The sequence below is a fragment of the Plecotus auritus genome, assembly GCF_963455305.1.
Source record: "Plecotus auritus genome assembly, chromosome: 3".
NCBI classification, from domain to species: domain Eukaryota; kingdom Metazoa; phylum Chordata; class Mammalia; order Chiroptera; family Vespertilionidae; genus Plecotus; species Plecotus auritus.
This window is the reverse complement of record NC_137772.1, coordinates 163,443,148-163,467,030: the sequence shown is the minus strand read 5'-3', so window position 1 is coordinate 163,467,030 and position 23,883 is coordinate 163,443,148. Positions and strand designations below refer to the sequence as shown.

Here is a 23,883-nt window from a genome sequence, read left to right as displayed (position 1 = left end):
AACTTTCCAAAAATTCATCTGGAATAAAAAAAGACCCCGAATAGCTGCAGCAATCCTGAGAAAGAAGAATAAAGTAGGTGGGATCTCAATATCAGATATCAAGCTGTATTACAAAGCCACTGTTCTCAAAACAGCCTTGTACTGGCACAAGAACAGACATATAGATCAATGGGATAGAATAGAGAACCCAGAAATTGACCCAAATCACTATGCTCAATTAATATTTGACAAAGGAGGCATGAACATACAATGGAGTCAAGACAGTCTCTTCAATAAATGGTGTTGGGAAAATTGGACAGATACATGCAAAAAAAAATGAAACTAGACCACCAACTTACACCATACACAAAAATAAACTCAAAATGGGTAAAGGACTTAAACATAAGACGGGAAACCATAAAAATACTAGAGGAAACCACAGGCAGCAAAATCTCAGACATATGCCAAAGCAATTTCTTCACTGATACCGCTCCTAGGGCAATGGAAACTAAAGAAAAAATAAACAAATGTGACTACATCAAAATAAAAAGCTTTTGCATAGCAAAAGAAACCATCCACAAAACTACAAGAAAGCCCACAGCATGGGAGAACATATTTGCCAATGTTATCACCGATAAGGGTTTAATCTGCAACATTTACAGGGAACTCATACAACTTAACAAAAGGAAGATAAACAACCCAATCAAAAAATGGGCAACAGACGTAAATAGATACTTTTCAAAAGAAGACAGAAGGAAGGCCAAGAGACATATGAAAAAATGCTTAAAGTCCCTAATTATCCGAGAGATGCAAATCAAAACGACAATGAGGTACCATCTCATACCTGTCAGAATGGCTATCATCAACAAATCAACAAAGGACAAGTGCTGGAGAGGATGCAGGGGAAAGAACCCTCTTGCACTGATGGTGGGACACTGTGGAGAACAGTATGGAGTTTCCTCAAAAAACTAAAAATGGAACTCCCATTTGACCCAGTGATCCCACTTCTAGGAATATATCCCAAGAAACTAGAAACACCAATCAGAAAGGATATATACACCCCTATGTTCATAGCAGCACAATTTACAATAGCTAAGATTTGGAAAAGCCTAAGTGCCCATCAGCAGATGAGAGGATTAGAAAACTGTGGTACATCTACACAATGGAATAATATGCTGCAGTAAAAAAGAAGGAATTCTTACCATTTGCAACAGCATGGATGGAACTGGAGACCATAATGCTAAGCAAAATAAGCCAGTCAGAGAGAGATAAATATCACATGATCTCACTCATTTATGGAATATAATGAACAACATAAACTGATGAACAAAAACACATCCAGAGACAGAGAAGCATCAATCAGACCATCAAACCTCAAAGGGAAGGTAGAGGAGGGTGGGGGTAAGGGGGAGAGATCAACCAAAGGACTTGTATGCATGCATATAAGCCTAACTAATGGACACAGACAACAGGGTGGTGAGGGCATGAGTGGGGTGGGGGGGAGCAATGGCGGGGGGGATAAGGAGACATATGTAATACCTTAATCCAGTGGTCGGCAAACTCATTAGTCAACAGAGCCAAATATCAACAGTACGATTGAAATTTCTTTTGAGAGCCAAATTTTTTAAACTTAAACTTCTTCTAATGCCACTTCTTCAAAATAGACTTACCCAGGCCATGGTATTTTGTGAAAGAGCCACACTCAAGGGGCCAAAGAGCCGCATGTGGCTCGCGAGCCGCAGTTTGCCGACCACGGCCTTAATCAATAAAAAAATTTTTAAAAAGCATACTTGGGGCGAGAAACAACAATCCCCCTCTAGAGCCTGCATGTCACTAGCCCAGGGCACTGCTTAGAACAGCCGTGGGCAAACTACGGCCCGCGGGCCGGATCCGGCCCGTTCGGCTGTTCTATCCGGCCCGCGGAGCCGAAAGACCAGAGGGTTCTCTTGCTCTCCCCTCCGCTCCTTCACCAGCAGCAGTGTTAACATGGCAACGTCGGGAAACACGGCCGCAGCTCCTTCTTCTGAGTGGGAGGATTTATATCCACCCATTCAGTAGAAGGAACAACCTCTCAATCTTCCAGAGGCTCCTTGTAATGCCCGTGGACGCGTCTCCCGACATCACCCTGGGAATGCGTAGACACGTTATCGTGGTGATGTAGGGAGACACGCCCCTGGAGAGCACAGTATCAGAGCATTAGCTAAAAAGGAGACCAACAACACTGTTCCCACTGAAGTTGATGTTTTAAAGACCAAAAACCGGGGAGAAACCAAGATGGCGGCATAGGTAAACACCTAAACTGCTGCCTCGCACAACAATTTCAAAACTACAACTAAAAGACAGAACGGACACCATCCAGAACCACACGAAAGCTGGCTGAGTGAAAATTCTACAACTAGAAGGAAAGAGAAAAGCTCACAGAGAATTGGAGGTACAGCAAAGGGGCTTTGTGCACGCAGAGAGGAAGGGCGGCTGAGAGCCTGGCTGACTTTCTCTGGCGGAAGGGGGAAGGAAGCCTCCGACCGCACTGAACCCCAGTTCTGACTGCACAGAACCCCAGTTCCGGGCGAACCCCTGGGGACCCACGCTCTTACGGGGGGAGTCTGGACTCTCGGACGGAGACGCGAGCTGGGAAAGGCAGAAGTCTGAAGGCGCACGCGGGCCAGTGCGCACAAAGGCTGCGGAGGTTGCCACAGGCTTTCCCTAGTGGAAGGGAGTCAGAGGATCCTGACTGCACTGAGCCCCAGTTCTGACTGCAGTGAACCCCAGTTCCAGGCGAGCCCCTGGGGACCCACGCTCTTGTGGGGGGAGTCTGGACTCTCGGGCAGAGACTCGGGAGCCGGGGAAGGCGGAGGACTGAAAGTGCGCACGCGCGCGCGTGCCACTGCGCACAAAGGCTGCGGAAGTTGCCACAGGCTTTCCCTAGTGGAAGGGAGTCAGAAGATTCTGACTGCACTGAGCCCCAGTTCTGACTGCAGTGAACCCCAGTTCCAGGCGAGCCCCTGGGGACCCACGCTCTTGTGGGGGGAGTCTGGACTCTCAGGCAGAGACTCGAGCTGGGGAAGGCGGAGGACTGAAAGCGCACATGCGCGCAAGGGCAAGGCTGACAGGAAGCCAAGACTGAGACTCCACCCCATCCAAGCTGAGCACAGAGGCTATTGCAATTTGGCAAGTCTAATCCTATAAGGCTGTCTCCAGCACCGAACTTCTCCCAGCATAGACACAGCTGATCCTTACAGCCAACTGGCCCGGAGATCAATTCTTCCCAGTGATACCAACAACAATAAAGACTTAATTACAACAAGGCTGTACACACAGTCCACAAAGGGGTGCACCAAGAGTGTCCACCTCAGGTTAACTGGGGAAGCAGACCCACTGGGCCATATTGGAAACCTAGCACAAATATCTACCTTACCAACTCAGGGAATCAGTGAAAATGCGGGGTCAAAGAATCAGATCACAAACGAAAGAAATGGAGGAAAACAAACGACTGGATATAGAATTCAAAACCACGGTTATAAGACTTTTTAAGAATATCCTAGAAAAGGCCGATAAATATAACGAGACCCTCGAAGATATGAAAAAGGACCAACTAGAAATTAAACATACACTGACTGAAATAAAAAATATAATACAGAGACCCAGAAACAGAATAGAGGAACACAAGAATCAAGTCAAAGAATTGAAATACAAAGAAGCAAAAAACACTCAACCGAAAAAGCAAAAAGGAAAAAAAAAAATCCAAAAACTTGAAGATAATGTAAGAAGACTCTGGGACAACTTCAAGTGTACCAACATCAGAATTATGGGGGTGCCAGAAGAAGAGAGAGAGCAAGATACTGAAAACCTATTTGAAGAAATAATGACTGAAAACTTCCCCCACCTGGTGAAAGAAATAGACTTACAAGTCCAGGAAGCCCACAGAACCCCAAACAAAAGGAATCCAAAGAGGACCACACCAAGACACATCATAATTAAAATGCCAAGAGCAAAAGACAAAGAGAGAATATTAAAAGCAGTAAGAGAAAAACAGTTAATTACCTACAAGGGAGCACCCATACGACTGTCAGCTGACTTCTCAACAGAAACTATGCAGGCCAGACGGGAGTGACAAGAAATTTTCAATGTGATGAATAGCAAGAACCTACAACCAAGATTACTCTACCCAGCAAAGCTATCATTCAGAATTGAAGGGCAGATAAAGAGCTTCACAGATAAGAAAAAGCTGAAGGAGTTCATCACCACCAAACCAGTATTATATGAAATGCTGAAAGGTATTCTTAAAGAAGGGGAAGAAGAAAAAAGTAAAGATAAAAATTATGAACAACAAATACATATCTATCAACAAGCAAACCTAAAAATCAAGTGAATTAAAAACCTGAGGAACAGAATAATCTGGTGAATATAATAGAATCAGGGGCATAGAAAGGGAGTGGACTGATAATTCTCAGGGGGAAAGGGGTATGGGGGGTTCATGAAGAGAATGGACAAAAATCATACACCTATGGATGAGGACAGTGGGGGGGAGGTAAGGGCAGAAGGTGGGGTGGGGAATGGGTGGAGGGGAGCTATGGGGGGAAAAAGGAGAAATAATTGTAATAATCTGAATAAAGATTTATTTAAAAAATTTAAATAAATAAATAAATAAATAAATAAATACCAAAAACCTTTCAACCCAGTCTACATTGCCATCTACATCTACGTCCCGGGCATAATTTGGAAGTTGCATTAAAGAAAATGTTTCATTTACTGTTTACACATTTTGTCCTTTTCTATTTGTTTTAGTTTTAAATTATTTTATTATATTTAAGTTTAATTTGAAAGGCTTTTGTACCTTTCCTTTGTTAGGCAATTTTATTTTGCCTTTGCCATCTTCAACATAAGGTATGTTATTGTGCTATGATTCCTCCATTTTTTGAAGTTTCAAATTATAATAATTAGTGTTTACATTCTTCTTGTTAAAATGTTTGAAATGAACAAAACTATTGAAATTAAAAAAAAGACCGTACCCTTTCATTTATTGATGTTTACTTTGAATTTATATTAGTTCACACAAACACTCCATCCATGCTTTTGTTCCGGCCCTCCGGTCCAGTTTAAGAACCCATTGTGGCCCTCGAGTCAAAACGTTTGCCCACCCCTGGCTTAGAAGCTGAGGCAGAGCTGAGTTGATTCTCTCATTGTTATTCTGTAGCTTCTAACATTCACCAGTAGTCAACCCATTGTCCATCATTTGTCCAGTTTGAAGTGTTGCTTGCCTGTGTCCCAGAATTTTCATATTTTCTGATTAACTATCAATTGGGAATAATCTCCTACCCAACAACCCAGGATACTCATAAACACTATTTTGTTGTCCTTTCTGTCCCCAGATTAAAGAGTAGAAGACTTGTAGTCCTTGATGGGTGATGGTGGAGAGGGCTTGGACACTCTGTAGGGTGATGTTGGTGATACTAGTTTGGTCTAAAGAAAGCAGGATTATTTGTAATCATTGTGAATGATTGAGCCAGGATGCCAGCCAGGATGGCAGCGAAATGCATTTCTCTGCTACAGAGTGTTAAGAAGTGTTTGGAGTGTTAAGCAGAGAATATTAGAGCTGGGAAAGAGCTTGGAGAACTTCTATTCCCAGCCTTCCATTTAGCAGAGGAGGCCCGGAAAGGGTACCTGACTTGTTCAAGGTCAGATAGCTGGTTAATGGCTCAGGCTGAACCATAAATAAAATGTCCTGAGTGAGTTTAGTTGTCTCTACTGTACAGCACAGGCAAATCTGGCTTGGGAGCTCTTTCTTTGGAGGTAGATTTCTCTCTGATACTCCTTTAGGTCATGCTAAGTTGAATGGAGGGTACATCTCCTAAGTTCTTAGAAGCACAAATTCAATAATAGCTCACAATGATTCCAAAGTTCTGTTTTGGATTAAGTTAGTTTATTGCCATAAGATATAGTGAAGATGTTTTTTTAATAGTTGGTAGAGCATAACTGCTTATAGACAATTTCCCTTTCACAGAGACTCTGTGGTCTGCTCATATTCGCACACAGTGGCAAATGCATTTAACTTTGTCGAAGAAAGTCCAAGCTTCTTTCTCCATGATAAATGAGGAACGGATGTTTCTTGTGCCTGCGTTCTTCTGCTCATTCTTCCATGAATACTTATGTCACTAGAATGTTTACAGGTGGAGAATGAGGCTGTCATCCTATTGCTCAGCATTTCTCTAATCATCACTTTGTAATTTATACTCCCCACAAGCATTTATCTTTGGACATTGCAGTGGCTCCATGCCACCCACCATTATTACTCTAACAAAACTCGTCAGGTTGCACTAGATTCTCCATTTGCTCTCCATGGGCTTCTGTTCTTTTTATAGTATTTTATGTCTTTAGGAAGTTTTTAAAGGGAAACACTAGTTTTTAGCACCACTTTATGTATGTCAGTGTATCCAAGTTTCTTTTGTGTGACAGATAAAAAATGCTAAAGACTTATCTTAGGGATTGATGGAACATTCAAATAAAATCTTTGTTTATGGGACACAGGGATAGCCAGGTACTAAATAAATAAAGAAGTGCTTCTCATAAATATTGATTTCCAATGAACATTTTATACTCATTTTTAACATTTCACACATTGTTTCTGCTCAACCAATTTCAGGACTTCATGAAAAAGTTGAGTGGTCGGCTGGGTAATAGGATAACACAAGGGGAGCCTTTTTTCCAAGGCTGGCATGTGAATAAAGTACCTGCAATCATAAAAAGAAATAAAATAGAGAGCTTTAAAAACAAGAATTTTCACACTGGTCACATCAGTATGTACACACTCACTGGTCTAGTGTTATTGGGTGTGGGAGTATCGATCATGAGACTGAGCCAGCATCCTTAACCCTCCAACCTCCCCGCTTTGTGACCTAGAAGATCTCTGATATGTGTGCCTTTCAGCTCATTGAGCACTTTACTTCTGCCAAGGAAGTGAACTTCATTAATAATGTACCAGGCATCGAAGCATTCTTAAGGAAGCCAGGACTGCCCTCACCACAGTGTGAGCTGAGGCCCTGCTTCTTGTTTTCTCAGGCAATATTCAGTGGGGAGTTGAACTGGAAGCCAAAGCTGTGGTGACCACTAAGGCTAAGTTAAAGAGAGGAGAATAGGATTCTTCCCCATGGCCTCGGTAAAAGTATAGGGCCAGGGGAATAGACAACAGGAACAAAACCTTTAGCCATTTCCTGGATGGCTTAAAGAATTGGTTCTTAATCCTGGGTGCACATTAGCGTTACCCGGAGGGTTTTTTTGTTTGTTTCACTTGTTTTTTAATGTCTATGCCCGGACCCCACCTCAAGAAAAACTGAATTTCTACATATGAGACCTGGGTATCAGTAGTTTTTAATATATATATTTTTTAATTGATTTCAGAGAGGGAGAGAGAGAGAAACATCAATGATGAGAGAGAATCATTGATCGGCTGCCTCCTGCATGCCCCGTACTGGGGATCAAGTCCGCAACCCAGGTATGTGCCCTTAACTGGAATTGAACCTGGGACCCTTTACTCCACAGGCCGACGTTCTATCCACCAAGCCAAACCAGCCAGGGCTGGCTATTAGTATTTTTTAATACTTGCTGTGGTAATTCTAATGCACAGCAAGCTGAAAATCACTAGTTTAAAACCAGGGTCACAAACCTAAATTAAATGCCCACAGGTAACATATTAGGAGTAAGGGTAAGAGTAAGAATAGAAGAGACAGTGGCAAAATAAACAGTATGTTATCACCTAAGAGGGCAGCTGCTATTGAGCTCCGGCCATCTATTGTCATGGAAAATTATGGCACTATTTTTTTGTCAGTACTTCTGATTTTTAAATGTGCAAAAGTAATTTTTAAAAATTGGGTTATGTAATATAGCCACAACACAGATGAACCTTGAAAACATTATGCTGAGTGAAAGAAATCAGGTACAAAAGTTTATATATTGGAAGAGACCATTGATATGCCATGTCCAGAATAGGCAAATCCTATTTTGAGACAGGAAATAGATTTGTGGTTGTCAGGTTCTGTGGGTGGGGATAATAGGGTAGGAATGCTTCATGGATACTAGGTTTCTTTGGGGATGATGAACATGTTCTGCAATTAGTGATTATGGTTGCAGAACATTGCAAAATGTATTAAAAGCCATTAAATTGCATACTTTAAAATGGTGAATTTCATGATATATGAATTTTACCTAAAAAAAAAAAAAGTGAGGAAAAAATTGGTTTGTGTGGACCAACTCAGAGCAGGCCAAACAAAACCCTGTTATAGGAGCTAGAGTGGAACCTATATTGTAAAACCACATTGAGAAAAAAGCAGGAACCACAAATTGGGCTAAATTTTCTTGAAAGCCAATCTGAGGCTGTAGTGTATACCTCCACATCCTTTCATGTCTCTGTGCAAACTGGTGGCTAAGCTGAGCCTACTGCACCCTTTTCATCTTAAGTCAGACACAACCTGGTATTTTTCCTTGATAGGTGCTGATGCAGGGCTGTACAGCTAAGTGCACTTGGCTTTGCCAGCCTATAAATAGAAGTAGGAACCCCTGAGGTGCAGAACAAGCTGGCTGATGAAACCAATGCTTGCTACTACTGTTCTTTCCTACTGCTTTGTTACTGAGAGTAAGAGGGGTAAGTGAAACAAAAAACACACTACTAATTGTTTCTTCTTTATCCATTTTTCCCCCAATGATTCAGTTGAATTCACAATCCATAATTTTTCATCCCCTTCAGCAGGGGTTTGTTACTCTTAATTCTCACAGCCTGTTATAATCATTACAACTTCTGTGAGATGCTGGCTGCAATAAAGGCAATGAATAAGAAACAGAGAGTTTGATGTTTCACTAGTCTTTTCTGGCCTGGGAATATATTTCAGATGGCAGTGGTTCTTAGAGGTCCCCCAAATCCTGCCTTACAACCAATCAAAATGAAATATAAAAAACAAAAACAGAATTAGTTGGCCGTGTTGCAGTTTTGCATGAAGATTAAAAACAAATGGATTTTAACTGCAGATTAGATTCAGACTTCTTACCTGAATTCCTCTCTGTAGTTATTCCTAATATACTCAGCTAAAGTCTTGCTGTACTGCAGGCAGCTCTTGAGGATGTAAAACTGCTGGTACAGCAGAACTGCTTGGCTGGGACTTAGCAGTTGAAATGAAGCCGAGAGCCCCTTCACTACCTGTTTCACAATACTGGCCACAAAAGTAACCTAGACAAGGAAAATGCAGTTACACGTAGGCAGCATGCCACCCATAGAGCACCTATTTCAGCTGGAGCCTCAACTAGAAATCTAGGCTGAAGCCCACACCACCCTTATGCCAATGCCCTTGCACTATTTCCCATTGAAATGGTACTAAGAGCATAAGACCAGTTGGTTTTACCAATTGCCCCCCTACAGCCAGAATCAGAAATAGTACTGACTGTCAAGGACATTTGGCTCCAAAGTGGAGAGAAAGCACTGGAAGCAGAAGTGTAAACAGAAGGGGAGCTTGGAAAGGTCTGTGGCCTCCTGCAGTAGGGATGATGGTTTCTATTTTACTGTTAAAAGTAAATGGCTGTGACTTTCAAAGAAGGTTCTACAAGGCAATGGTTCTCAAAATTTAGTATGCATAAAAATCACCTAGGCAACTCACTAAACATGCAGAATCCTGGGCTTCACCTCCAGATATTTACCATAAACAATTCTGATGGATTTGTTCCCTGGACCACACATTGAGAAACACGAAGTGAGAACGCAAAGAAAACAGGCTTGACACAAGCAAGTGATGTTGATGTCACTGTTAGATGGGGTTTTCATCAAACCCCACTTATGTTATCATTTCTTAGGGGGAAATTACAGTGGAAAAAGTAGCAATAGTGTGATTTTATTGGGTTTCTGCTTCTCACACACACAAAAAAGCAAAACTGTCATTCACAACAGAACCAAATGTTAAAAAAATAACAACAGTGGATTCTACAAGTGTTGTTTTAATTTTTTTTGGGGGGGGGGGACGGGGGTTGGGTTGCATTTTCAAACTACTATCCATAAATGTAGGCTACTATAAAAAACAGAAAGGAAAGATGGTGCCCTTTCAAGCTCCAACCAGCAAGTCACTCTGCATGCCCATTAGGTAGTATCAATAAATGTGTCACCTTTTCTACTGATGTTGCTGCTGGCCCTTTCTAAGTGAGTTTTCCAGATCCATTTGCACATATTTACTAAATATTGTGTCAGGCAAACACAGATTAAGGTTAGAGAGTCTGGAGCAGTGGGACAAAGCAATGCCCATTTGGGGATTAATATATATATATATATATATATATATATATATATATATATATATATATATATATTTTATTGATTTTTTACAGAGAGGAAGGGAGAGGGAAAGAGAGTTAGAAACATCAATCAGCTGCCTCCTGCACACACCCCACTGGGGATGTGCCCGCAACCAAGGTACATGACCTTGGCCGGAATCGAACCTGGGACCCTTCAGTCCGCAGGCCGATGCTCTATCCACTGAGCCAAACCGGTTAGGGCTGGAAATTAAATTTTTAACTTCTTCAGCAGTTTGCTTTAGCCAAATGAGAGAATCAGCCAGAACTGACTGACTGTGCAGGTGAATTCAATGATCCCTACAGTTTCCTTGCTTATAAATTTTTCTCAAATGATCTATTTCTGCCTGTACTCTTTAGAACTGGGTTAATATGGAGGCTTTCAACAGTGTTTATGGGTTTTTGTGTGTGTGTGTGTGTGTTTTTTGTTTGTTTGTTTTTTTGCTACTCTTCATCCTGACATGTTTTATGGTCACAGACTGGCCTCATATTCAACTCAATTCCTTTGGTGAACCAACCCTAGAGGTTGATAAAGAAACTTTCCTGTTGCTTGGAGTCCTTAGGACCCCAAATTTCACACTTCAGTTCAGATTATAGAGTTTGCAGCCATAGGACAGAAAAAGTGTCTTGAATCTTGCACATCTGAGCTTCTGTTACTGTGAATGACTATAACTTTGACACTCCTCAATGTGGGACTGAGACTGGTGAGGGTCTGTGTGCTGCTAAAGGAGCCAAGGTGATGGGCTCAATCCCTCTATAAGGCAATTGGCTGTATTACTGACAAATGTAGCCTCCTCTGGCTCCAGACAGATTTTTGTCACAGGGATCTGGCATGAGAATCTAGATTCCCTGGGACAGACTTAACATCACTCTGGAACAACAGCTCAAAGCAGGAGCCTACTGATGATCAGTGGAGGCATGGTTGTATACAGAAAGAGAACATATTACCTCATGTTAAATCCTCCATTAACAATGAAAATTTAGTTTGGAATATTACCTTTTGAAGAGATTTCCAATTAAATGTACGGTGATTGAATGTGTACATGCATGACTAAAGGGAAAACTAAGTTTGGGGAGATGAGAAGAGATTAAGGAATAAAGCCTTTATTCGAATTAATTAAGCATATATATTTTTGTTTTAATCCTCACCCAAGGATATGGTTTTATTGATTTTTTTTTTTCAGAGAGAGAAAGAGAAGCATCAATGTGAGAGAGAAACATTGATTGGTTGCTTCCCATATGCGCCCGGCCAGGGATTGAACCCACAACCTAGGTATGTGCCCTGATGGGGAATCAAACCCGTCACCTTCTGGTGTATGGGAAGACACTCCAACCAACTGAGCCATCTGGCTAGAGCCAGCAGACATTTTATTGAACGTCTATTACGTGCCTACCTCAACTCCTACCCTCATGGCACTTGGAGTCTGCTGAGGGAGAATGACGCATCCACCATGATAGACTAAGTTGTTCTGTGGTAACAAATCTCACAAAATATCAATGCTTTGCTTAAAACAACAAAGGCTTATTACTTGCTCATACTTTGCGTCCCTACTGGGTGGTAGGGGGTTCTGCTTATTGTAGTTACTCAGGACCATCTGGAATGTTGCCAGTCACCATGCCAGAAGGAAAAAGAACACAGGGAAGCATGCACTGGCTCCTAAACCTTCTGGCAAGAAGTGACACAGGCTACTTCTGTTCACATTCCATTGGCAAAAGCAGGAGCAGAGACCCACCTAATTTCAGGTGGGGTAGGAAGTACAATCCTGGAATCTTGTGTCTAGAAGCAGAGAGAGCCAGAATATGTGTAGGCACTAATGGCTACCATAGGAAAGAAACCAATAATAAACACAAACAAATGTGAAATTCAACAGTGACACGTCCTGTGGAGGAAGGGAAGAAGGTGACCTGCTGTGTCTACGTATGCCTATAATGGAGGAATCTGACTTAAAGGTCAGAGAATCATCCACCCACTCCACTCAGGAAGGGGTACTGAGGCCTGAAGGATAAGTAGGAGTTAACTAGGTGGGAAAGGGAGGGAAAAGCATTTCAGACAGAGGGGTAGTAAAGGTCCTATGATGGAGGTGGTGATCTTAGGGTTGGGCAGTAAGAGACCCAAATAGCTGGGAGAGTGAGGGATTAGGTGAGGCTGTAGGGCCATAACATGCACACCTTATAAGACATAATAAGGAGTTTAGTCTTTATTCCTTATGTCATTTTGAGAGATTTAAAGCAAGGGATGACATAATCAGATTTTTACTATGAATAGATCCCTCTGACTGTAATCTGGTGGATAGGGACAGACTATGTAGATGTGATTGTAGTGTCAAGGAGAGAGTGACATTATGGACTAGGATGGTGGCTGCTGGGACAGAATGCCCAGATATTACAGTCATATTCACCAACTCCTACTTACTATTTAAAATAAATGTTCATTTTTTTTTTTACTTAATTACACAGCCAGTATTTTCATATTCTGTTTTATACATATATCTTAGGATTTTTCATCAAATAAAGACCCCATTTAACATGTTGTTTCAGTACCTTAAACATTCAGGCCCCAAGTATAAAAACATTTTATTTTAATTAACTAATAAAATCATCAGACATATATTTTGCTCCTGTTTTACAAACTTGACCACTTATAGAGAAAATGTGTGTTTTATTAATGAAGCACAAGAGCATCTGTTTAATGGCCTTGGGTGGTTTTGTTTTTACTTCTATATACTTACTATGGGGGGATGACTTTGTAGCAAGGACATCATCCAGCTAATAGCAAACTTGGTTGACCCCAATCCAAGATTTCCCTAAAAGATGCATGGAAATAAATCAAGTTATATTCATAGGGTCCAAGTTGTGCCTAAAGGGACACTCATTTTTAAGTACATTTTATCCTTATTTAATCAAATCTTTTAAGTCAGTATTTAAGAAAATAAGCTAGGTGAGTGCTTCAGAGCAAAAGTAATACATTTAAGTTAGCCAATTTTGGAGACCATCTCTAATACAAGCATTTTACAGGTATATTATTAATCATGTGATATATAATCATATAACATACATACATAAATAGTTGTATGATATATAGTAATCACAAAATATAATATGTATAATAAATATATATATATATATTGTACCTGCTGAAAGACAAGAAGTATCTCATATAAAAGTGCTGTAGCTGTATCTGTATATTCCAGGATAAGCTTCTGTAACTATAATTTTAAATAATAATTAATACAATATCATTGGCAGAACCAGAAAATGGTCATTTCTCCTAGTTCCTTTTAGGTACTCATAAAAAAATTTTAATTAACTTAAAATACAATTATTGTGTCCAATTTCCCTGTTTCATTTGGTTTAGTCATTCTCAAAAGAGTGGCTCTCAAAAAGACAACACATTTCATAGTGGCTAAGAAAGTGGGTTAGGGAAAGAAGAAACAATGGCCCACAGAAAACTAATGCCAAAAAAAATGCACACTTCATTTGCAAAATCATTCAGATCAACAATCCTACTTCTTTTCAGAATAGTAGAAATATGCTCCCCAGAATTCAGATAAGAGACTCTCAGAAATTTAAGCTTATGTGCAACTTGAACTATAACTCTTTCTGTAGTATGGGTAGTTATCGGACTTAGAGACATTTTTTTTCTATGAAGAACTCCAAACAGTGCTGAGGCTGTCTTCTAGCCCATAGGCCACTTGGTGCATGAGAATTGTGTGGGCATGCTATAGGCCAACACATTTTTCCTGACAGTAGTCTTTGCCAGGAAGAGCTATAGTTTGAAATTGCTCCCTCTAACAGACCTTGGAACAAAAATGTATATATGATCTGCTCATGGCCACAGTAATAGCCCAGGTACAAAAAGCAGCACGTCAAAAAACAGGAAACTCAGACCTATCTATTCTGCTCGCTAGATATTTTGGAAATACCATAGCCAAAGCAGATCAGTTAACCCCAAACTAAACTACTTATTTTCCCTTTCAACCTATTCTTCTTATTGTAATTCAATTTCCCCAAAATGTCTGGAATCTAGCCTCTTTATAACTGTGATCCCTTTTTTTTCTTCATTTATTTATTCAATAGATATGCATCAGACTATGTACTGGGTGTTGGGGATACAATGGAGAGCAACAAAGACATGGTGCCTACCATACGGAATATACAACCTAGTGGGGAACATATATCAATCTAATAAATGCATAGTGGCAAACTGAGGTAAGGGCTATAAAAGAAAGATACAGGAAGTTAAGAGCGCTCTAAAAAGAAAGCCTAGTACCATTTGGGGTCAAGGAAAGCTTCCTTGTGGCCCATATCATCCCTCACCTGGACTACTAACCTAATTTCTAACAGCTCATCCTATCTTTATTCTTTAATCTCTAATCCACTCACTCACTCCACTGTTGAAAATGGTATTCTAGATGCTCCATATATAATCTATAATAATATATTCATGTTATATTTGACTAACCTCTGTTTCTCCAACCAGACTGTAAACTAATGAGGACAGAGACTGTGTCCATTTTGCTTCTTATTTGGACCCTATTGTCTAGTACACCGTTTAGCTAATTGATTCTCAAATATTTATTGAGTGGATAAGTGAATTTAAGAGTTTTCTAAAACATAATTCTGATTATATGTATAAGAACTATCAAATCATGTCCCATCTTTTCAAAAAATTCTGTGTTGACCTGCTCAAAATAAACGAATAATAAGCTGATTTATTCCATCAGAATAAGTACTTTCTAGCAATTTTGTTTCTAATGTTTTAGTAAAACCTTAGAAGAATAAGCAACTCTTGTTGAGTTTACACTACTTAGGTAAGGAAATGGCAAACTCAGGCAAGAGAGGTAACCTAAAATCTCTAAGACAGTGCTTTTATACCCAATAGACCCCTTACTACAGAATTACATATACATACATATTTTGTATAGGGACAAACAGATTTATCTAATGTCTATAGAATGCTAATTACTTTTTTAGTATACATTCCAGATATGTACTAGTATACTAAGGAAATTATTCTTATAAAATGGATATATTAATGTTGACAAAATAACTATCAAAGTTTTGAGGTTAATGACAAAATAGTTATTCTTAGATTTAATTATATGTCTGTGTTCTGCAATATCACAGTCCACATTAGAAGACAAGAAGCCAGGGACCTTATATATTATATTTAATTTATCCCAAAATACTCATCTCACCTCAGCATCCAAAGTTGTCTCTACTAAAATTGAATCAGCCACCAAATGGATATCAAACACAGGACAAGATTTTGGAATCTGAGGCTTGCTAATTAAAATTACCAAGAGACTAAATAGTGTTCCCCTGAAAAATAAATAAAAGGCAATTAATGAGTAAAGTCTGAAAAGAGAAACAGTGAAGCCAAGTTTGCAGACACTGAATAGAATTATATTTAAAAATACAAAGCATTGTAGACCATTCTTCACTGAGCTTTTGCATCTTTGGACATGGAGACAAATGTCTAGAGATAAGACATTTAAATGAAAATATAATTTTTTGATCTTTTGGCTCAGAATAAGTACAGTTCTAAAAGTTCACATAACTTGGAAAGCTCAGAAAATCTGGATTTAAGGGAAAGTTGGGTGATGTCAATTCTAGCAGTATTTTCCAAAGGGCTTTTTATGGATTAACTAGAGGCCCCGTGCATGAAATTTGTGTACAGGGTCGGGGGGGTCCCCTCAGCCCAGCCTGCACCCTCTCTAATCCGGGACCCCTTAGGGGATGTGCAACTACCAGCAGTCGGACATCCCTCTTGCAATTTGGGACCGCTGGCTCCTAACTGCTCACCTGCGAGCCTGCCTGATTGCCCCTAACCACTCTGCCTGCTGGCCTTTTTGCCCCCAACTTCCCCCCCTTGCTGGCCTGCTTGCCCCCAACTGCCCTCCCCCGGCCTGATTGCCCCCCAACTGCCCCCCCCCCCGCCGCTGGCCTGCTTGCCCCCAACAGCCACCCCCCTCCCCCCCCGCCAGCCTGCTCGCCCACAACTGGCCCCCCCTGCCGGCCTGATCGTCCCTCACCACCTCTGCCTCGGCCCCACCACCATGGCTTTGTCCGGAAGGGCGTCCAGAAGTTCTCCTGGTCTGATTAGCATATTACCCTTTTATTAGTGTAGATAATTTCAGGCAACATTATAGTAAATAGGTTGTGTTCAAAAGAGGAATGAGAAATACTTGATTTAACCAAGTTCACGGATATCTTTACTAAGGAACTTCTCAGAGGCTTTAATATGCTAATGTATGTGCCCTGTATATCTCCAGGACAAAGAAACAGTCTAAAGCATCTTTTTAAAATATGTTTTTATTTATTTCAGAGAGAGGAAGGGAGAGGGAGAGATAGACACATCTATCGGCTGCCTCTTGTATGCTCCCTATGGGGATCGAGCCCACAACCCAGGCATGTGCCCTGACTGGGAATCAAGCCAGAGACCTCCTGGTGCCTGGGATGATGTTGAACCAACTGAGCCATGACGGGAGGGCTGAAGCATTTCTTAAAATGCTTATTCGATCACAAGTTGTTTTATTCTAAAATCCTTTTTTAGACAAAGCATTTCAGAGGGTTACTGTTCTACTAAAGACCACTGGCTATTAATAAAACTAATATTAAGCTCTGGCCAGGTTGCTCAGTTGGATGGAGCATCATCCTATACATCAAAAGGTTATGCAGGTTCGATTTCTGGTTGGGGCACATTCAGGAGGCAACCAATAAATGTTTATCACATCGATGTTTCCTTCTCTGTCTCTCTCCCTCTCTCCCTTCCCCTCTCTCTCTCTCTCTCTCTCTCTCTCTCTCTCTCTCTCTAAAATAAATAAATATATCCACGGGTGAGGATAAAAAATAATAATAATTAAACGTTAGGTCTATTGCTTTCAAATTCAGTGTACTGCCCACTAATGTACAGTAATAAATATCTTAAGATAGGGGCCCAGTGCACGAATTCGTGCACCTTGAAAGGAACTGTGGGCCACAGTGCTGCAGTAGGTACAGGGGCGGGTCTCGGCCCATCCTCCACGACCTCGCCCGGCCACTCCCACTGCGGCCCCATCTCCTGTCTGCCAGCAGCTCTGCTCCCACCACTGTCACTCCCACGTGCTGACGGCACTGGCCCTGCTTGCACCCGCTGATGGTGCGGAGTAATTGGGGCTAGCGCCAGCAGTGGGTGCTAGTGGAGCCAGTGGAAGTGGGGGGGGGGGTAGGGGGGGTGGGGGGAGGTGAAGAAGCCCTCAGGATCTATCAGGGCCTGCAGCCGCCGCTCGCACCCACTGACGGTGCTGAGTGATCAGGACCAGTGCTGGCCCAGCGCCGGCTGCAGGTGCAAGCAGGGCTGGCATTGGCAGTGGGTGCAAGCAGGGTCAGCGCCCACAGCAGGCGGGATTGCAGCGTGCAGGAGTGCCAGGCGGGATTGCAGCACACAGGAGCAAAAAATTTTTAGTAACCAACAGAGGCTCGCCCCGATGACAGCGACCTCGCCCCGCCTTGGTCTGGCGCCCCCGCTCACCTGCTCCACCAACCCACCATGGCCAATGCCCGCCATGTTCTGCACACGTCCCCTGGTGGTCAGCGCACATGATAGCAACCAATTGTCTGGTTGTCTGGTTGTTCCGGTTGTTCCGCCTATCGGTCTATTTGCATATTAGCCTTTTATTATATAAGATGTTATTACATGTTTGAATAGTATACCATGTGATTCGAAAAGAAAAAGAAAAAAATTATAATTCAAACTGAGGATCCTGAGGTGCTGGATTAATAACACCATCTTCATATGTGTAGTGCAACCCATGTGTGCTTGAACAGGAGCTGAAAGCAGATGACTAGAAATACAGTTGACTAACTGATGACAAGATCAGAGTAGCTTTGACAGGTAGAAGTAATAAAAACATATCAAATAGGATTGTATAAAAATTCTCTATAACCATAAGCTTTCCTTTCATAATGGACTAAAGGAAACTATAAACAATCCCTGTTTAGTAATAATTGAGGCTTCTTGCTCTTTTTACAATCATTGAAATCATTACTATGATTAGAAGTTCATGATGAACAACAATTCTAATAAAAATTTAGTTCCTGCCCTAACCAGTTTGGCTCAGTGGATAGAGCATCGGCCTGCAGACTGAAGGATCCCGGGTTCAATTCCGGTCAAGGGCATGTACCTTGGTTGCATCGATGTTTCTAGCTCTCTATACCTCTCCCTTCCTCTCTGTAAAAAAAATCAATAAAATGTATTTTAAAAAATTAAGTCCTCCCCTTTCCCCAACTCAAAAAAACAGATCTAGTTCTCATATCTGCAAAAGAAGAATCATGTCAGTTAGCGCACTTCTCAAAAAAAGCATGGCATGTCCTATAGGATATTTGCTCATGTTTTATTCAGCTATTTAAAAATGGCCAGTCTTCATGCAGCATGGCCTCCTCATCAGGCCCATCAACTCCAGGGCCAGGGGGGCCACCGGCAGCTTCAAATTAATTCCCAAGTAAAAAAAAATCCAGCCCAGGGAGACAGCCACCGTGTTGCTCCCGCCTCCCCCTGCGCGCCCCCCACCCCCGGCCTTTTGGGGAGGCCAAGGAGGAGGCCCCCAAGAAAGATGGTCAGCCCAAGGGGGGAGAGGCAAGAGTGGACAAGGCCAGGAAGGCCCCCCCAACAGCCGCCACAAAGACCCCTCCTGGTGCCAGTGGGCCCCATAGGAAGGCAAAGGTTAAAGGTAAAAAAGGACAGCCCAGCAGATGCCAAGGCCTACAGGAAAGCCAAAGCTAGGACTCAAGTTCAAAACCCACAGCCACCAAGGGTGAAAATGGTGCGACTTCCCCAGCAAAAAAGAAGATAGGGAACAAGGTCCTTAAAGAGGCCACTGCCAGGTTGCCAGGAAAGGGTAGAGAACCAAGGCTGCTGCTGCTGCTGCTACTAAGGACAATGAATCCAAGATGGTACCTGTACCACTGATCAGGAAGACAGCGGTCCCCAAGGGCCCAAGAAGGCCTGGCATGTCCACCCAGACCTCATCATCAAAAGAAACCAGTATGAAGGCAGAAGCCAGGAGCTTGAGGCGGGGTGGAGAGCCACTAAGACTCAGAGTTTTTATTCCCCCCAAAAAATATCACTTTATTAATTTCACTGTAATCTATTTATCAATAAAGACTTTTCCCCACCTCACAAAATAAATAAATAAATAAATAAATAAATACCCAATCTTACTTTTAGAAGACCCTTCCAAAACTAGCAAAGCACTCCATTATTGCATTTAGAAGCTTTTCCTGATATTAGTTTGAACTGACAGTCCATTCACTGTTATATTTAATTATAGTCCTTTATTTTCAGCCGCAGCTTCTCTTCAAAGTATCACATATCTAAGGCTAATGCTCAGATTCTGGTTCACTTGCTGTGATAATATATGACTTCAATCAAACAATACTGAAACATGAAAGGATTGTGGTGCATTTCAAGAAGAATACAAGGAAGTGGGGTTGAACTAATAAAATCTCCACTTATGAAAAAGTAGAGGAAAATACTGAAATGATTCAATGCTTTTTTTATTTGCTCAAATGGAACTTAATTTATAATCTTCCCTTCCTGCCAACTCAATTTAAAATCTACTAGGCCAATAATAGATAAAAGAAATTTTTCATCTAAGTGGTATTTTCATCCTGAAAATAAAGACTTACAGGAATGAAAAAATGGTGCCAACAGTTTGATACTTTCACTGTTTAAATTGTTATTATTTCCAATGTAAGAATTTTGAATGTATTATATTTTAAAATACAGACTTTGAAAGGGAAATTCAGCTTGGCCAGTGTGGCTCAGCGGTTGAGTGTCAACCCAGGAATCAAGAGGTCTCCCGTTTGATTCCCGGTCGGGGCACATGCCCAGGTTGCGGGCTCAGTGCCCAAGGGGTGGCATGCCAGAGGCAGCCGATTGATGATGTTTCTCTCTCATAGATGTTTCTATCTATCCTCTCTCTCTAAAAATCAATAAAAAAACATTTAAAAAAGAGAAAGGCAAATTCATAGCCTCAGATTTCAGTGTATAAAAGGCAGAATTCTTATATGGCTTCCAAGATTTCTGCCCTCTTGTATGTACACTCTATATAACTCCTCCCCCTTAAATTTGGGCAGGACTTGTAAATATGTTAGAGTATCACAATTACGATTATATTTTGTTAGATGAAAAAGGTGAATGGATTTTGCCTATTTCATTAAGGTTCCTAATTAGTTGACTTGAGTTAATCAAAGGAAGATTATCCTGGATAGACCTGATCTAATCAGGTGAACCTTTTAAAAGAGAGCTTAGCCCTTTCCTGGGCTCAGAGATATTCTCCTGCCAAGAAGCAAGCCATCACGAGGATGCAGAGAAAAAGGAACCCTCCTTCACTGCTGGTGGGAATGCAGACTGGTGCAGCCACTGTGGAGAACAGTATGGAGTTTCCTTAAAAAACTAAAAATGGAACTCCCATTTGACCCAGTAATCCCACTACTAGGAATTTATCCCAAGAAAACAGAAACACCAATCAGAAAGGATATATGCACCCCTGTGTTCATAGCAGCACAATTCACCATAGCTAAGATTTGGGAACAGCCTAAGTGCCCATCAGCAGATGAGTGGATTAGAAAACTGTGGTACATCTACACAATGGAATACTACGCTGCTGTAAAAAAGAAGGAATTCTTACCATTTGCAACAGCATAGATGGAACTGGAGAGCATTATGCTAAGCGAAATAAGCCAGTCAGAGAGAGATAAATATCACATGATCTCTCTCATTTGTGGAATATAATGAACAACATAAACTGATGAACAAAAATAGAACCAAAGACATAGAAGCATCGAACAGACTGTCCAACCTATGAGGGAAGGCGGGGGGCAGGGGTGAGAGGGTAAGAGATCAACCAAAGGACTTGTATGCATGCATATGCATATAACCCATTGACATAGACAGTAGGGGGGTGAGGGCAGGTGCTGGGGGGTGGGGACAGCCAGGAAGAGGTTAATGGGGGAAAAAGGAGACTTATGTAATACTTTAAACAATAAAGAATTTTTTTAAAAAAGAAAAGAGGTTTAAAAATAGAAGCAAGCCATCATGAGTTTATAGCTGTAAGGAAATGTATTCTGCCAACGACCACCCACATGATCTTGGAAGAGGACCCCAAGCTTCAGATGAGATTGCAACCCCTGCTGACACCTTGATTTCAGCCTTGTGAGACTCTGAGCAGAGGATCCAACTAAACTATGCCAAGATTTCCTGATCCACAGAAACTATGGGATAGAAAATTTATTGTTTTAAGCCACTGAGTTTGTTACAGAGCAATAGAAGACTAATACAGTTATATTAGATATTTACTCTGCTAGCAATGCTATGGGTAACATGACTTGACCCTATGCAGGTCAATATTGGCTGAAAAGTTAGTATTACAGCCACACTCTATTATAGCAATATGTATTGAAGGACATGAAAAGCATTAGTCATATAAGAAAAGAAACTTGATATAGCAGGGCTAATGTGCTCAAACCAAGTTAAGACAGAACAATTAAAATTATTCTACAACACTTTATAGAATAAGTTAGTAAGAGTGGGTTTTTTTTTTTCAACTTGAATAGAGAAAGATAGGGACCAAAAGGTGCACAAAAAGAGTAACATGATTTAGCAATAATTTCAGTGTGGGAGAAAACAGAAATATTAGAAATGATCTTGAGTTTCCATCTTGGAGATAGGGGAAATGGTGGTACTACCAGCTGCATAAAGAAGTATGCAGAGAAAAGAACAAGAGTATATTTTCCTAGGAAAGCAGGGGTCAACAAACTAGCCTGTAGGCCAAATGGTCCAGATGCTGTTTTTGAAATAAAGTGTTATTGGAACATAGCTATGGCCATTCATTTATGTATTGTCTATGGCTGCTTTTGTACTACAGTGACAGAGTTGAGTAATTGCAACAGAGATTATATGGCCTAAAAAGCTAAAAATGCTTCCTATAAAAAGTTCAAGCAGATAATATGCAAAACATGCAAACACATACCTTATTGGCAAAGAATATTATTATCCCACTATTATACAGTCTTGATTCTCCCTTTTAATTACATATGTCCCAGTACCATCCAGAGTTTACTTAGGCACATAACCACACAACTACAGACACATTTTCCAGCCTCTCTTGAAGCTAGTTATGACCACATGCCTGAAGTTCTCACCAGTAGAACATGAGCAGAAGTCTTATATGCCTTGCTTTAAAAAGAAATTTGCTTGCCCTCTACTCCTCTCACTGCTTCCCATAGGGTGTAATGAAATCAAGAAGAAAAGCCAGCTTTAACCATAAAGACAAAGATAGCCTGATAGAAGATGGCAGAGTAACAAAAGGGAAGGGAACCAAGATCTCTGGCTGATCCTCTGTAGAGGAAAGGTTGACTGTCTAGTCTGGACTGTTATGTGAGAAAGGTGTAAATTTTTGTCTTCTTTGGGCCACATATTTAAGAATATTGTATTATAGCAGCTTATGCTATACTAGAGGCCCAGTACATGAAATTTGTGCATGGGAGGGGGGGTGTCCCCTCAGCCCAGCCTGCACCCTCTCCAATCCGGGATCCGTCTCACAATCCTGGACTGCTAGCTCCTAATTGCTCACCTGCCTGCCTGCCTGGTCTCCCCTAACTGCCCCCCGCTGCCGGCCGGGTCACCTCCAACTGCCCTCTCCCTGCCAGCCTGGTCGCTCCTAACTGCCTCCCGCACCGGCCTGGTCGCCCCTTACTGCCCCCCCCTGCCGGCCTGGTTGCCCTGAACTGCCCCCCCACCGGCCTGGTTGCCCCCAACTGCCCCCCCACTGGCCTAGTTGCCCCACACTGCCCCCCCGCCAGCCTAATCGCCCCCAACTGCCCCCCCCGCTGGCCTGGTCACCTCCAACTGCAGGCCCCTGGCCAGCCTGGCCCCCCCTGCTGGCCTAGTTGCCCCTAACAGCCCCCCCCCCCCGCCAGCCTGGTCACCTCTTACTGCCCCCACGCCAACCTGGTCGCTTCTTGCTGCCCCCCCTGCTGGCCTGGTTGCCCCTAACTGCTCCCCCCACCAGTCTGGTCACCCCTCACGGCCCCCTCCCCCACTGGCCTGGTCACCCCATGCAGCCTGGTGTTCAGTCATTTGGTCGTCCCTCACTAAACCCCCTGCCGTCCTGGTCGCCCCACACAGCCTGCTTGTTCAGTCGTTTGGTCATCCCTCTCTAACCCCCTTGCCAGCCTGGTCGTAGGCAGCCATCTTGTGAGGGTGTGATGGTCAATTTGCATATTACCTCTTTATTATATAAGTTGGTAATAAACCCTCCAACATCATTCACTCCAAGGTCACATAATTATATATTAAATGAAGCTACCATAACTTCTGCCTTTGCAATGTGATTTTTCTGCTGTGTGGATATAAGGGTACTCTGGAAAATTTTAGCAGAGAACCCCCTGGCTTTTAATGTACTATGGGTCATTGCTCTTTTTCAAGCCCATCAGACAATGACAAAAGATAAAATTATGCTAAGAAAATCTTTGTGCCCTTAATAACACTAAGAGACAGAGAGAACTCAGCATGTGCCAATAATCTGTTCATCGAACAAA

The 23,883-nt window shown here is 41.9% G+C and overlaps 1 protein-coding gene and 1 long non-coding RNA gene across 6 annotated transcripts in view; one reads left to right on the top strand and one right to left on the bottom strand.

The window, feature by feature from the left end:
* The window catches only part of LOC308245198, a 111,442-nt gene that overhangs the window by 27,095 nt on the left and 60,464 nt on the right, over positions 1–23,883 (top strand). The gene's annotated exons all lie outside the window — the stretch shown is intronic.
* Positions 6,558–23,883, bottom strand: part of LOC308245197 (uncharacterized protein C12orf56) — a 78,561-nt gene continuing 61,235 nt past the window's right edge. Inside the window, exons 9-13 of the mRNA XM_080662075.1 lie at positions 15,498–15,621; positions 13,431–13,505; positions 13,029–13,103; positions 9,015–9,193; positions 6,558–6,707 (exon numbers count right to left, since the gene is read on the bottom strand). Of these exons, the coding sequence (XP_080518201.1) occupies positions 6,581–6,707; positions 9,015–9,193; positions 13,029–13,103; positions 13,431–13,505; positions 15,498–15,621 (580 nt within the window). The 3' untranslated portion in view covers positions 6,558–6,580. The remainder of the gene's footprint in view (positions 6,708–9,014; positions 9,194–13,028; positions 13,104–13,430; positions 13,506–15,497; positions 15,622–23,883) is intronic.